Consider the following 15,649-nt stretch of genomic DNA (forward strand, 5'->3'; position numbering starts at 1 on the left):
AGGTGCTACGCGTGTCACAGAGATCCAGACATCCTACAGACATCCAGACATCCTCCAGACATCCTCCGGACATTCAGACAGAGAGACTTTCAGCTTTATTATTAGTAAAGAAAGATGAACAATGAATAAATACCTTTGTGCTGAAAATAAAAATAATCAGTCAATTCGAGAAAAGCTCTCGGATGACTTTTCATCCAGAAGCTCACACTTCTTTGCACTGAAAAAAGTGTTCCTTGTAACACGAAAACACGTGTCTGAAATAATTTTCATTTTTTGAACTTCAAAACGTTGGATAACTGATTATTTTCATTTTATTAATTATTTTATTTATATAACTGCACAGATTTAAACTTTCATGCAGTGTAGTTGTGACACATTGTTTTTTTTTCCTGCATTGACAGTGTTCTGGGAAAGAAACTAGTTTTACAGAATTATTTTATTTTCCGAAAATGTTTTTTTCCTGCATTGACAGTGTTCTGGGAAAGAAACCAGTTTTACAGAATTATTTCATTTTCCGAAAACTGGCAAAATTATTTGGCATAGCTCAAAACCACTGCTCCGAAGTCGGAGTCAAAATGACTCCAGGATTTTGAAAAGTCCGATTCCGGCTTTTTTTTTTCAATCCCTCCCCTCCCCCATGAGAAGGAGAAAAACACCTAAACAGTGATTGAAATATGAGTTCTTTTTTATAAAATTTTCGCTTCGTGCTTTATTGTGAACCTTAGATGCATACAACGTTAGAAATTCAACTTGAAAATCAAATTTTTCAATAGTTGCAATTTTTAAAGTGAGACTACTCAAAAACCCCATTTGTTGAAAAAATGAGAAGTTTTAATTTTCTCTCCTTTTAGCAAATCTTAAATTATATTTCGTCTATAAAATTTCAATGAAAATAATGTACTATGTTGCTGGGAGAGGATGGGTAAAGGGATGGAGCAAATTTTACACGAAATGCGGCGATATACTGCTTTGTACGAATAACTTTGAAACTATACCTATGCTTGAAATACACCACCAGCTCAGTCATTTCCAGCCGAGGGCTGCAGTTTCGTGCTTATTAGCACTCATCAGCCCGGCATAGGAAAGTGACTGAGCTGGAGATGGAAAACCTCATAAGGAATCCAAGAGTGCCAAACAAACTGGTAGCTAATATAGAATTAGCAGACCAGACGAGTGACCGAAGCAATGGTTCGGTTTAACTCGAAGATTGAAGGCAAGGCAGGAATATTCAGTAAATTACCGCCCAATTAGCCAGGGCTAAAGCAGAAATACATGAAATACACCGCCAGCTCAGTCATTTCCAGCCGAGGACTAACCGAACCATTGCTTCGGTCACTCGTCTGGTCTGCTAATTCTATATTAGCTACCAGTTTGTTTGGCACTCTTGGCTTCCTTACGAGGTTTTCCATCTCCAGCTCAGTCACTTTCCTATGCCGAGCTGTTGAGTGCTAATAAGCATGAAACTGCAGTCCTCGGCTGGATATGACTGAGCTGGCGGTGTATTTCATGTATTTCTGCTTTAGTCCTGGCTAATTGGGCAATAATTTACTGAATATATACCTATGCTCCTTCTTCTCTCAATTTTGAGTTCTGCAATTTGAGTTTTCACCCAGGCTACGGGCCCCGACTTGCCCAAAGATACATTTCTTTTACTATTTTATAACTGAAATCAAAGTAAAATAAACTTCTGATTCAAAAACTGCTTCTAGTTACAAAACATTAAGGAACAAAACCTTTGCTGACAGTTGCTGTTAGTTATAGAAAGTTATAAAAACAAGCACATATGTTTAACAAGCAAATTAGCGTGTCGCCGGAGCTAGCTATTACAGAAAATGAAAGTTCGATAAATAAAGCCAGCTAGTTGCCATTGGCAGTTATTTTCTAATTAGTAGGTCTGCATACATAAATCAAGCCAATTAGTAGTCAGTTTTTTTTAATTAAGGAGAGTAAGTAAAAATTAAAGAAACGAGCTTATGTGTGCATCACATGACTTCCTTTTACTCCAATTTAATGTCATTTCCCCATTAATGGCAATTTTAATGCGATTCAATTGTTTACTCTCTAAATATCACCAACAGTGGCCAAATTGAAACAAAATTTAAAATTTAAAAACAAAGCGCCAAATTTGTCGCCAACTTGGCGACAAAACTTGGCGACCAAAATATTGGCGATATATCGTCAAGTGTCCGACAAATTATAATACCACTTGAGTTTACAACGAAATTTACAATGATTTGTCCCAAAAACGGGCAAAAGGCCCCCTTAGGAACATCCAAATGCAACCAAAAGGGAAGGTGCACAACTAGGCCCCACTAGGAGTCTACGTACCAAATTTCAGCTTTCTAGGACATACCGTTTTTGAGTTATGCGAGATACATACACACATACGCACATACATATATACGGACGTCACGAGAAAATTCGTTGTAATTAACTCGGGGGTTGTCAAAATGGATATTTCGGGTGTCTGTAGGTTTCTAGGCATATATCCACGAGTGGTCGGGTCGAAAAAAAAAAACTCAACATTCATTCGGGGGTGAGAAAAATGGAAATTAAGGCCGATTTTTGAGTGAAAATTTTTTCGCGAATACAATACTTTCTTTTTTGTAAAAGGAAGTAATAAAGATGGTCGGAGTCGGCATGTTTTCTAACCACTCCGACTCCCAACTCCTTTACCCCAAAATCAATCCAACTCCGACTCAACAGCCCTGATTAAAACAATAAGAAAAATAATTTTTCAAATAAGTTCAAGAAATCGCCAAAGGAGAAAAAAATTTAAAAATGCATTAAAGAGAAGCAATTTGGCATAAGTTAAAACCTCTCCTTTTTATTGAGCTGTAAATCAAATCTATTATATCTTACACAGCAAATTTAAATGCCAAATAAACACTCACGCAGACGAAGTGTTTTTCTATTCATTTCTCCAATATTAAAAAAAATTTAAATTCTAACATGAACAGGTACGAAAACGTAATGAGTCAAAACCCACTTTGGCTTAACTAGAGCTTTTTTTTATTATTAAATTTATTTTATTGCTAAAATAGCGTGCAAAACAACTCCAAGCCTGATCTGAATAATTGACAAAGGAAGTTTTGTCATTAGATTTAGATTTAAAACTGTATTATTATTGAATACTATTACCTTGATTTAAAACAAAAATACCAATAATTTTTTATGTCTTTTAAAGGCTTCATGTCTGTTAATTTTAATGCTTTATATGTTTTACTGAATTCAAACACTTTTCTTTATACGAAAGTTAGCATTGTCCTGGCAGAACCATTCTGAACAACGTAAAACTTTAAATTAAAAAATAAATAAAGCAGCAAAAGACAGGTTTTTTACTGCTGGTCAAACTTTATGCAATTAATGCTGAAGTAGTCAACGGGATAAGTCGTTTTTGAAAAATTTAGCCTATAGTTGGGGCAAACCTATAACCTGACTGCTGGATTTGAGATCTGCGTAGCCTTTACAATGCTGCCAGGTTAGGTTTACCCTAAGTACTCATGAATTGTTTTCGTACAGTAAATTTTATTCTCTATTTGGTAATGATAGGCACGCTAAAAGCCTACTTCATGAAAAATGTCGGGGTTTTTTTGAGACGAATAAATTTTAAACAGTTTTTATTTTTAATAAGTGGTGTAGTTACCTGCGTCAATAACAATCTTCTACCATTAAGTGCGCAAATTTTCCACCTCAGATTGATTTAAAAAAAAAAAATGGTTTTTGAGAAAAATAACTGATGAAGGTGATTATCTGCCAAGTTTTTAAGTTTTTTGTTTTCGCGAAGAATGTATTGTAGCGATCTGAATAGAGGGAAATCAGATGGAGCAATATCGGGTGAATCTATTAGAGAGATTTGTCAGCAGGAGAGGGCACAATTTCGGAAACAAGACTATGCAAGACCACATTGTTCACGAACCAGAGAGAAAAAGGATGAACTGTCGTGGGTTGACTCACCCACCACACTCGTCTGACATTGTATCCTCTGATTTCTATTTATTTTGATCACTAGGTGACAAAAAAGCTCAAACAATGACTGACCAAAATGCCATCTTTAGATATTTTTGATCACCGTTTTGCGAAAGTGTCTACTAGATAGCAAAAGTTTGTTGATAACAAAAATAATTACATCAATAATTCAAAATAAAATTTTAAAAAGTTAATATTTTAAAGTAAAAAATTAATTTGCCTGAAAAAAGAAAGAAAAAAACTTGACATTACTTTCCGGTAACCCCCTAATATTTTCGATATGTTGTACGAAGAATAAGGGCATATTTTTACCGGTTACATGTAACGTATTTAATTCCAAGTACGACGTTGAAGCAAAACAGGTGAATTTACTGTCCAACCACGGATTGTGTGGAATTGGCAAACGTCCAGTTAAGACGAGTCTATCTAAATGAGGGGAAAAGTAAAAATTTAATGCTCGTGTTCTGCTTATTTGAATGCGACTCTGCTTAATTTGGAGGCTAACGTACATCTGCAAAAGTTGACATCCCTAAAAACTAATAGATGCGTTTATTTCTCCCTTTAAACCGGATGTTTGCCTTTCCACACACTCCGTGGTCAGTCAGTACTTCATTAGGCCAGTAGGGTGAGTTGGCGAATGGGAAACTGAATTTTAATGTTTCAATTTTAGATCCCTCTCCCCCCCCCCTTTTTTTGGATGAAATCAGACATAAAATTGTGTTTAATACTATACTCTCTGAGAGTAACAGAGCATGAAAAATTTGATTTCATGAGTCATGACTCTTTTTACTTCCTTTTTCAAAAAAGGAAGTATTGTATTCGCGAAAAAATTTTCGCTCAAAAATCGGCGTTAATTTCCATTTTTTTCACCCCCGAATGAATGTTGAGTTTTTTTTCGACCGCACCATACGTGGATATATGCCTAGGAACCTACAGACACCCGAAATATCCATTTTGACGACCCCCGAGTTGATTACAACGAATTTTCTCGTGACGTCTGTATGTACGTATGTATGTGCGTATGTGCGTATGTGTATATGTGTGTATGTATCTCGCATACCTCAAAAACGGTATGCCCTAGAAAGTTAAAATTTGGTACGAAGATTCCTAGTTGGGTCTAGTTGTGCACCTTCAATTTTGGTTGCATTCGGATGTTCCTAAGGGGGTCTTTTGCCCCTTTTGGGGGGGTTTTGTTTGGGGGTTGGTCATTATTAATTTCGATGTAAACTCAAGTGGAGTTATAATTTGTCGGCGATGCATCGCCAGTTTTTGGTCGCCAAGTTTTGTCGCCAACTTGGCGACAAATTTTGCGATTTTTTTTTTTTTAAATTTGGTTTCAATATGGCCACTGTTGGTGATATTTAGAAAGTAAACAATTGAATCACATTAAAAATGCCAATAATGAGGAAATGACATTAAATTGGAGTAAAAGGAATTCATATGATGCACACATCAGCTCGTTTAGATAATGAAATCACGTTTCTTTTTACTTCAACATGCTTTTTTCTTAACTCCAGATACCAGAGCGTGAATAGAAACACCCCAATTATTTCCCCATGAGGTAGATATAGGTTAATAATCGTTCGATTCACAATCAGTTTAGAAGCATGAATCTATGTAAAGTACACAACTATACTATGTGTACTAACAAAAGTGTGATTTACTCGTATGCAACATTTATCCAAAGAAAATAGGAAGAATAACAATTTTAATTGTTTCCATTTACCCCAGAGAACTGCTTTTATGAGGAAAAAGGAAACACCTAAATTGTTCATCTTTACTAATAATAAAGCTGAAAGTCTCTCTGTCCGGAGAATGTCTGGCTGTCTGTAGGATATCTGTAGGATGTCTGTAGGATGTCTGTGACGCGCATAGCGCATAGACCGTTCGGCCGATTTTCATGAAATTTGGCACAAAGTTAGTATGTAGCATGGGGGTGTGCACCTCGAAGCGATTTTTCGAAAATTCGATTTTGTTCTTTTTCTATTCCAATTTTAAGAAGAAAACTATCATAAGATGGACGAATAAATTACGAAATTATCATAACGTGGAACCGTAACATGGGCACAAGCCAATTGGCGAGATACGAAATTATCATAACGTGGAACCGTAACGTGGGCACAAGCCAATTGGCGAGAAAATTCACTACACATCATTTGTAAATATACAGGCGAACCAAAAGACCTTTTAATTTGCTATTACGGGCGAAGCCGTGCGGGTACCACTAGTCAATAATAAATGGGAAGGTGAAATCCATAAATAAAAGTTTTTAGTAACCTTCGACCTGACAAGTAAAACGAGTTGAAAGTAATTACTGCGTATTTGTGTACTTGTTGGAGTGGGAAATGTGAAATCACTAAACTCTTTTAAGAGACAACTTTTTTCATAAAGTCATCTTCAAAGAATGATGATGATGAATGATTCACACAATTGCTTAGAAACACGCAAAACTCTCAGAATCTCTTACATGTGTCGCCTAATCTTCACTCGCCTAAACTTAAAAAGAAATTCCTCAAGTGTGGTAACAGAATTTGCTTTCATTTATTCCTTATGCACCAACTGACCCTACGTATAGAATAGGTTTGATTAGACGATATTACGTACCGTACATGGAATACATGGCGACAATATCATCATAATCCAGTCTCATGTAAGCATCGTAACCTTTATAATACGGAAACATAATCGATCCAGGCACTGTCGAATGGGCCAGACCCAGACTATGTCCTATTTCATGAGCTGCTACGGTGAAGAAGTCGACGCCATCAATAACTAAAATAGATAACATATGATCAAAATCAAAGCTATGGTAGCACCTGCAGGGAGGGGTGAGAAAAGGGTTCGAAGGCCCTCGACACATTGGTACTGTCAATTTTTATTTAGTAAACTTTGAGAATAAATATCATTCTAAACATTTCAACATAAGACATTATACTAAATTTCATTGTTCTTTATTTTAAAATTTTAATCTGCATTTATTTTGCTATTAGAATTATAACAAAGTATTTTAGATAAGAAATTCCCACCTGTCTTCTGAAGAAAACATAAGCATTTAATCCCTTTAAAATGGTTTAAAAACATGGTTTTAACTGCAAAATTTTTCATGAATCTAACGTTCTTTTATTACTTTGTAAACAGAAGAAAGTAAAACCTTGAAACATACAACTTTTCTTAGTTCGCCTCTAAAATTACCTATGATCAAAGAAAGCTGCATGAGATTGCAGATTTGCAGATATTTAAACTTTTTTTCTTAATTTTTAAATTCATTCGGTAGTATTATCTTGTTTTACTCTGAAGTGTTCTCTTTCACTCATTCAACTGAATATCAAGACATTTCAATGACTTCCACAAATGACCACTTTAGTGCAATTAAACTTTGAAAATTTCCAGAAACAGTGACGCATCCAGGGGGGGGGGATAATCCCCGCCCCCATGAGGCTCAAAATTATATGTATGAAAATACATGCAAGGGCCTAAAATTGCAGTTTTCGGCCTTCGAAAAATTTCTTATATCCCCCAATTAACGCTTTACGCCACTTCTCGCTATACTCCATTGTCCAGAAACCATGTTTAATTAATACTTTTCCGATGCGTAATTAACGCATCTTATGGTGTGGGCCCGTTATTGAGCAAGAAAAAAAGATATTGTTTCTGGCAAAATTCAGAATTTTGTTGCATTATACGAATGCCCAGAAATAATCGGAATCTCATTGGCGTGGGTGGAGCTTTTGTGGCACGTATTTCTGCTGCTAGATATGCATAGCGCAACCATTGCAAATTCAATGTCACCTGGCTTGTTTTGTTCATCTGCAGTGATTGTTTTTGCTAGGTCTGATTTGTTCTTTCGCTTTTATGATGGCAAGTTTAAATGAACAATTTTCAGCTCTGAAACTTCGCTTTCTGCTTGGTAAAACTGCTTATCTTGGAGCTCGGTTCAATGAATTTTAATCTAAGATTTGGGAATGGATAGGGTTGCTGCCAAGTTTGTTTCTCGGGCTCTGACCGAAAATCAAAAGAACGTCAAGTTGAAACATGTCGTTCATGGCAAGGTGCTGCATCCACACTCCATACTCGCCTGACCGGGCTCCTGCGACTTTTTCTTATTTCCATGAATGAAAAGGGGCATGAATGGATACCAATTTGTCATCATTAGCCGCGTTTATAACGCACTTTTCGACCCAGTAAATCTCCGCTCTGGCTCCACAAAAAACCGATTGAAAAATTCCCCGTTTCCATGTAAAAAGAGGTTCTCCCATTGTACCAGAGAAAGCGGTTTTTACCCGGCATCCTTAGCGGCTAGTAGATGAACTTGTTTCGCGTAATGCATTCTGGGTAAAAACACCGCTTTCACTCCAGAAGCTACCAGGCGTAGAAATATTCCACATAAACCCCGCAAATAACTGGAATGCTGTGAAAAGCAGGTTTTTTCCGGGGTCGAAAGTGTCCATGGAAACGGTCCTATTGGAAGAGGTTAAGGGGAGAAAAACAAGGGAGAAGCTGTCAGCCATTTCTAAGGATGACTTCAAAAAGTGTTTCAGAGGGAAGTATTGCTGGGACAAAGGTATTAGTTGTAATGGGGAGCATTTTAATGGGGATAAGATTGTTTTGTAAAAAATTTGAAAATACGTAACTTTAAAAAAAAAAGTCTTTTTTTTTGGAGAAGGGAATTCTGTTCTCGTAATGAAGTAGAGTTCATCTTCTTCGTAAGGTTCATGCAATGCAACACAGATATAGAACATATTTCGAAACTTTGTTGGGTGCAGCAATCAGTAGCTTGTTACCGTAGAATTGAACATTATTATGCGTTGCAATATGTCAAATGGACTGCCATACCTTCCTTGTCCTTCGTTCCATCAATCCAGTTCTCGTCGTCGTCGAAGTGTATGTCTCCTCCAAAGGGGCCGTGTTCGTAAGGGAAGAACGCGTGAGCCAAGATACCCCCTTGCCCGTCGAAGGGGTAGCCGTCCCCGTGGGGTCCTCTGCCGAAAGCTATGATCAGATCTGCTTCCATACTCTCACGTGGCACAAATCTCAGAGGAGTGATTTCAGACCAGAGGTTCAGAGCTTTGGCGAGTTTGACACGAGTCTGCTCTGGATCTAGTTCCATAGGCCAGTTGGCGAGGCTGCAAGAGATGTCGAATGAAAATGTCGGTTTCAATTCACCGTCAACGGATATTTTAATAGGTTTTGAAAATATATACACATCAAGAAGGCTAGCCTAGTCCCGCTAATCCGTCTACCAGGAATCCGAAATCTTCTAAAATCCATCTCGAGTATGCAAATTTAAATTCATCCTCAGAATAATTTATAAGTTCATAGGGATAATGAAGTCACTAATGATTGAAATAGTTTTTGTTGAAAGGGCGTATGTCAAATTACGAACAATGTAGTGTTGATTTATGACCTTTTAACAAAAAGGTGATTCCTTTTAACAAAAATTGACTCAAATGTGAGCAATAATAGAAAAAGGGATTTTTCTTACAGGATGTGCTTTTTATTTCAATTAGTTTTTCTTCAAAGGTAATTAACTTGATGGTAAATACTAAGCGCCAGCACATGTTTTATTTATTTTTTACTGTAAAACCTTAGTGGATTTGCAGCTTGAATCCTAAAATCTTTACATAGTTTTCTATATTTTATACGGATTTTTAAAGATGCACTGTATTTGCAAACGCACTCAGAATTTTTACCATGTTCATTTATGCATGCTGCAAAGATTCTTTTATACACTTTTCCTCACATAGTATCATAATATGCCTCAATTTTCAGAGAAATATCGTAGTACTTCATCTTGAACTAGAGTGCATCGTCCGACCGCTTAAAGAAGATAATCTTCATAGTCTTTTTTTTTCCAACGTCTTAAATTATTATCTGAAAGCCATAAACATTTTCCAACGTTAAAAAGTGGCTTCTGACATTTATAAATACCTTCCGCTGTCTGAAAATACTCTCTGAATTTTGAGAACATAGATCGTTAACTGAAAATATTTTCTGAAATGCAAGAACATGAAACTTCACACCCCATTATTGATTTGAAATAGCAATTAGAAAAATCAAAACGAAAATCTTCTTTTGAATGAGTATAACAACTGATCTGTCGATATTTTGTATTTTATTTCCATAGTCAATTGAGTCTTTATTTTTTTTTTGCAAGACGAACTTAATTATTCGAAGCACAAAGTTAATCGCCTAGTTCACTGCAACAGACTTGAGTGTTGTTCAGCCAGCAGGGGAGCCGGGGTCATGACGTAAAGTGTTCCATTGAAACTGTTAGGAGTTGTATTAGGAATAGAGTTTGTCTTAAGGGGTTATCGTTTTGGGATAATATTCTAGTTTTTAAGGGTGTTGTGCGACATCGCTCTTGGAGGAATAAGTGCCTCTTGTGTTGGGTTGCGATTAACAGGGTTACCCACCTAGAGCGGTGCTCTAGGTGCTCTAGGTGGGCACCAGGGAGGCTAGGGGTGCCCACCATGGCGAAATTGAAATTTTATGGAGAAGGGAGTGCTTTGAAGGGTATTTTCCTCATTTTTAGGGGGGATCTTCGCGATGTTTAGGGGGGTGCGCCCTTGCTCTTAGGGGGTCGGGCACCCTTGCGATTAAATTAATGATTTAGGCTTTGATTTACTGGTAAAGTACATAATCTTACGCGGGGTACGGTATATCAACCTCCCATATTTAGAGAGGTTTTTGTGTGAGTTGTGGTGGGTATACGGTGGTGTATGTTATTGCTCACCGGGCCCACCATGCCATTACCACTACTGAAAATGGCGCCTATTCATCTTCTATTCCATCTGCTATTCATCTTTACCAATTCCACCACCCTTTCCTTACCACAACTCACACAGCACCCTCTCCAAATACCGGAGGTTGATTTGCTGCATCTTGTCTAATATATGCCAAAAAAAAAAAAAAAAAAAAAAACTAAAGAAAACTTTCGAATTTTCAAAATTAATTTGAATTCTGAAATTTTGAATTCAAATTATGTTTTTCGCAATCACGAGTTGCGACAGGACCCTACTCATTGGTTACTACCCCATTCGCTTGTTTCTAGAAACGGTTCCTGTCCCTGCTCTTGGACGGTTACGTGTGTATAGTTGTGTATGCGTAGGCTTGTGTGTATGTGTAGGCTTGTGTGTGTGCGTAGACCTGTGTGTATGCACATTGGCTTGTGTGTATGTGTGTAAAAGCACGTGTGCATATGGGTGCGTGTGTGTGTATGAGTGTGGGTGTGTCTAGGACATGGACGCCACCGATCAGGAGCAGCGGCTACCGGGAGGAGTCGGGCCTGTAGAGGACGGTGGGGTTGAAAAAGGAACTGGACATCAAGGACGGTCAAATGAAAACAATTAGTAATCGTGATTGCTCCAAAAAAAAAAAAAAATGACTTCAAAACTTTTCACTCACAAGTACGTCAATTTCTTTTTCCGCCATCCTTGAGATCCAATGATATATCTCTTCGACCTTTGTGTTTTCAGTACATCGGGAACTCCGCACCTTGGCGCTTTGGTCAAATTCAGCGTCGCCTCATCCAGTTCGCCGGTTTGAGGTAGGCCACCGAATAACTGCATCTTCTGGACAGCTGCCTTGAAGCCTTCGACGGTATGCAGTGCATCTGCTAGTCCTTCCCCCGAGACGATATACCCGTACCGTTTCATGAATGTTTCCTGGTGCGGGAAGAAGTACGTTTACAATGAGAATTAAATCAGTACCCCTAGTAGTACATGACGTACGACGATATCGTAAAAGTTACCAATGCTATATCGATGCGTCATCGGGTCTCGATATAAAACGATGTCTAATCCGACAGAGCGTGCGCTGTTGTGATAATATCGTTGTGCGCCATTGTAACGGAGAACGCAACCGTCATTGTGCAGTCATCGTTTTGCGCATAATTACGATGTCTTCCTACATGGTTTACAAGTCATTGTTACGATAACGTAAGCGTCATGCGATGAGAGAGGTGGGTGAAATTTCAAAAATTTGAATTTTTTTTTTTGTTAAAACTGGATTTTTTTTTTTTTTTTTTTTTGTTATTTATTTCATTTTATCCATATAATAACGGTACAGCATTGAAATATGACTATTATAAGCAATTATGGAAAATGTCGTTTTTCGTGATATCTTGACGATGACGCGCTATACAGCAGAAACAATGAACGATATCGGGTAGATGAAACGATATACGGCAATGACGTGTAGATGACGACACGATATTGTGTGCTACTAGGGACCTTTGTGCTGAAAGTAAGAGGGAATAATTCGACGTTAGTATACACAAATTTACCCGCACGTGTTTCGGGGTTAGAGTGAATCCTTCAAAGAAAACGAGCTTATGGATAAAAAGAGCTTTTGTGGGATGTCTTTTCATCCATAAGCTCACTTCTTTTACATTGAAAAAGGGGATCCTTGTTGCCTCTCAACATGTGTCTAAAACTTGCATAGTAACGTTGCATTACTATCATTTACATTCAAAATGATTACTGCAGAAAAAGTCATTAAAATATGCATTCTTACAGCGAGCCTAAACAGATCAGATACCCGTAGTTTTTCCCTTGGTTTTCGGTTCATCAGTTTAGCCTAAAGAATATATAGAACTAAGCTGTACAAGCAAAACACCAGACTAGAAACGGCAACGCCTCCTATAGTTAACTTGGATAAAAATTGACGAGGAAGAGCTGCAAAAAAGAACGCAAAGGTTTTCATTTTTACTTCTTCGCTTACTAAATGCAGGTACCTTAAACGTACACAACATGAGGCGAAAACGAATGGGTCATTTTCAAAGTATTCATCACGGGACGCAGGAGCGTCCCGCCCCGCCAAGGAAACCAAACGTCAGCAGCCAACAGAAGCAAATCCACCGCCAAAGACGAAAGAAAGTAAAGCGACCAAGAACAAGATTACACGACAGAACTAGTTGGGGTTTTTCACCCCTCTGTATCTCAACCCCATGAAGACCTCCGGAGTTGATTTTTGATACACTCAATCTCTAGTGGCCCCTGACGCCGTAAACCAAAATACAATCCCCTGGACCATCAGGGGGAGGAGGTATTAAAGTTATAAAATCGCTGTTCAAAAAAGTTTTCGCTTTCTTTGACAGGGCTACAGTCCAGACGAAAAAAGGAATCAAGCTGAAATTTCGCACACGCATTCCTTGTGCCCTACTGATGTGCCTTTTGCGCCATTTAACCCCCCTCCCCTTCCCCCCTCGTTTTTACCCCCCAAATTGTACCTTCCCGGGGGTCTATCACAGCCCCCCCCCGGGGGCTACGGTAATGATTTTTTGTATACATATTCTTGGGGGGCCATTGAGTACATATACAAAAATTCAACCCCCAGTGACATCATGGGCCGGAGTAATTAAAGTTTGAAAATCACTAATTTTCTCTAAATTCTTATGTACTTACTCTCAGCTCATAGGGTTTGTTTATCTCGGACTGCAATTGCAAGGTTAAAACAGATCTAACAGATTCCAAAGTTGTCTTAGGAAATGAAATTCAATCAAAACTAAAACATATCCAACAGTTGCAACTAGACGTTAAATCGCGGATATCACAAATTTGCCACAGCGACTGCGCATGCGCGCAGGTTTAGCTCATTGAGCTTTCTGTTTTCAGATTCTATGTTGTTTCTTTATACTTAAGCAGCGAAACAAATTAATGAATGAGATTAGAATGCTTCCCCCCCCCTGCCCAGTTTCGTCGATACAAAATTTCTTTTCTTCCTGTTTTTCAGTTTTGATATATTTATGGAGGGAAGAAATTTTAAATGTCGGCGCGAAACTGGGGTTAAACCATTACAATATTTTACGTGACAAATTATAGGAAACTGTACGCATATGAATACGGCACATATAACTTTTTAATTGAAAGTGAAAAATAGCACTTTTTTTATTGGTTTGCTTATTTTCTAAATTAATGGATTTTTCACAAACAACACATAATGAATTAAAAATATATGAAATACGTGTGTGGATATCCGTGCTTTGCAGTAATTTGTTAGCTGAAAAATTTTTTGCAATTAATTTAAGCAAGACTTTTAATGAGCTTAGTCCGCGCGCAACTTGCGCATTCGCTTATGGCAAATTTGAGCTATCCGCGATTTGACATCGAGTAAAGTTGTATAGATCTTCTGACACATTCAAATTTAAAATATTTAATGGCTTGTTTTTTTTTTTTTTTTTTTTTGCTTGGTGATAACATGCGTTATTTAGTTTTTTAAATGAACTTTTAAACAAAACTAGGTATTAAACAAGACAAAGACTTCTATCAAGAAAAAGATAAATCACCAAACAATTAAAATTATCCCATAAAACGTAAAATAATCCACGATTTAAGAAAAAATTTAATTAAACAAAAAGTGAAAAGCTAGATTAAAATAGCCCTCAAGCTGTAAAACATTTAAAGAAACCTTCATGAAAATGTTGGATAATATGTCAAATAAAGAAACTAAAAGAATTTATTGCGAAGTTGTAAAATATTCGAAAGCAATATAACTTAAAATATAGTATTTTATTATCCAAGAATTTTTCTTTGCAACAGAGAGGATACAAGGATTGCAATAAAATTTAAACCGCCCAACTTGACGTTAAATTAGGATAGCCATTATTATTCCTTAAAAACACAAAACAACGTTGTTTCAATTGAAAATTTTCTGACTTGAAGTTCTCAATTCTAAAAATACAGACAAAGTAATAATATCAATACAAAAAGATGTGATATCTCACCAAAAACAACCCTGTTGTAAAAATTTCCCCGCCAAGAAAACCTTTAACTTTTCTGCACAAAAAAGAAAACCTGCATCCTAAACCCAAAATCCCTCAGCCATAAAAAGTTATGATATCTAGTTTTCCCGCCAAGTATCTGCCAAACTATTATCCTCCTTCTTCTCCTTTTTCATCACAGCCACTTCCATTAGAACCTCCTCCCACCTTCAACTCCTCAGAAGTATGGATAGATCTTTTAAATTGTTTATCTTGTTTGGCGGGAAGCTTTTCAAAGTGAAGTGGTTGCTTGGTGAGCAAAAAGCTTCCCGCCAAACAAGATAAACTATTTAAAAGATCTATCCATATTTCTGAGGAGTTGAAGGTGGAAGGAGGTTCTAATGGAAGTGACTGTGATGAAAAAGGAGAAAAAGGAGAATGATAGTTTGGCAGATACTTGGCGGGAAAACTAGATATCATAACATTTTATGGCTGAGGGATTTCGGGTTTAAGATGCAGGTTTTCTTTTTTGTGCGGAAAAGTTAAAGGTTTTCTTGGCGGGGAAATTTTTACAACAGGGTTGTTTTTGATGAGATACATATATTGTCACACAGTGGAAAACAAAAGGGTTGTAGCGTCTATAGATGTCGGTACGAAAACGGAAGTTATTTTTGACAGCCTACATTTTCTATCGCATGGAATTTTCCATGTACTACATTCAAATATTTGAAAAATCTGATATTTGCTGATTAGTTGGAGATGGTATGGGTTAAAGATTCTTCATCGTTGTTTTCATTAGAGGCTGTATAAGTAGACTTTACTTGAACAGCTTGCACACCCGTAGTTAAATTTTTCTCAATATTCAAGTAATCTTTCCTTTCCGCCTAGTCCACATAAACAAAGACTTCAAAATAATCCCATTCGCCGGTCATTTTAGTTCCGTTAAAGCGTTATCATTGCTGCTTATGAAACCACAGCTCT

At 37.2% G+C, this 15,649-nt stretch overlaps 1 protein-coding gene across 1 annotated transcript in view; it reads right to left on the bottom strand.

Annotated features, from left to right (window-relative positions):
* LOC129234296 (matrix metalloproteinase-25-like) overlaps window positions 1-15,649 on the bottom strand; it is a 38,464-nt gene that overhangs the window by 20,588 nt on the left and 2,227 nt on the right. Inside the window, exons 2-4 of the mRNA XM_054868291.1 lie at window positions 11,374-11,633; window positions 8,803-9,092; window positions 6,574-6,741 (exon numbers count right to left, since the gene is read on the bottom strand). Coding sequence (XP_054724266.1) covers window positions 6,574-6,741; window positions 8,803-9,092; window positions 11,374-11,633 — 718 coding nt within the window. The remainder of the gene's footprint in view (window positions 1-6,573; window positions 6,742-8,802; window positions 9,093-11,373; window positions 11,634-15,649) is intronic.

This window comes from Uloborus diversus, chromosome 1 (assembly GCF_026930045.1).
Source record: "Uloborus diversus isolate 005 chromosome 1, Udiv.v.3.1, whole genome shotgun sequence".
NCBI lineage: Eukaryota > Metazoa > Arthropoda > Arachnida > Araneae > Uloboridae > Uloborus > Uloborus diversus.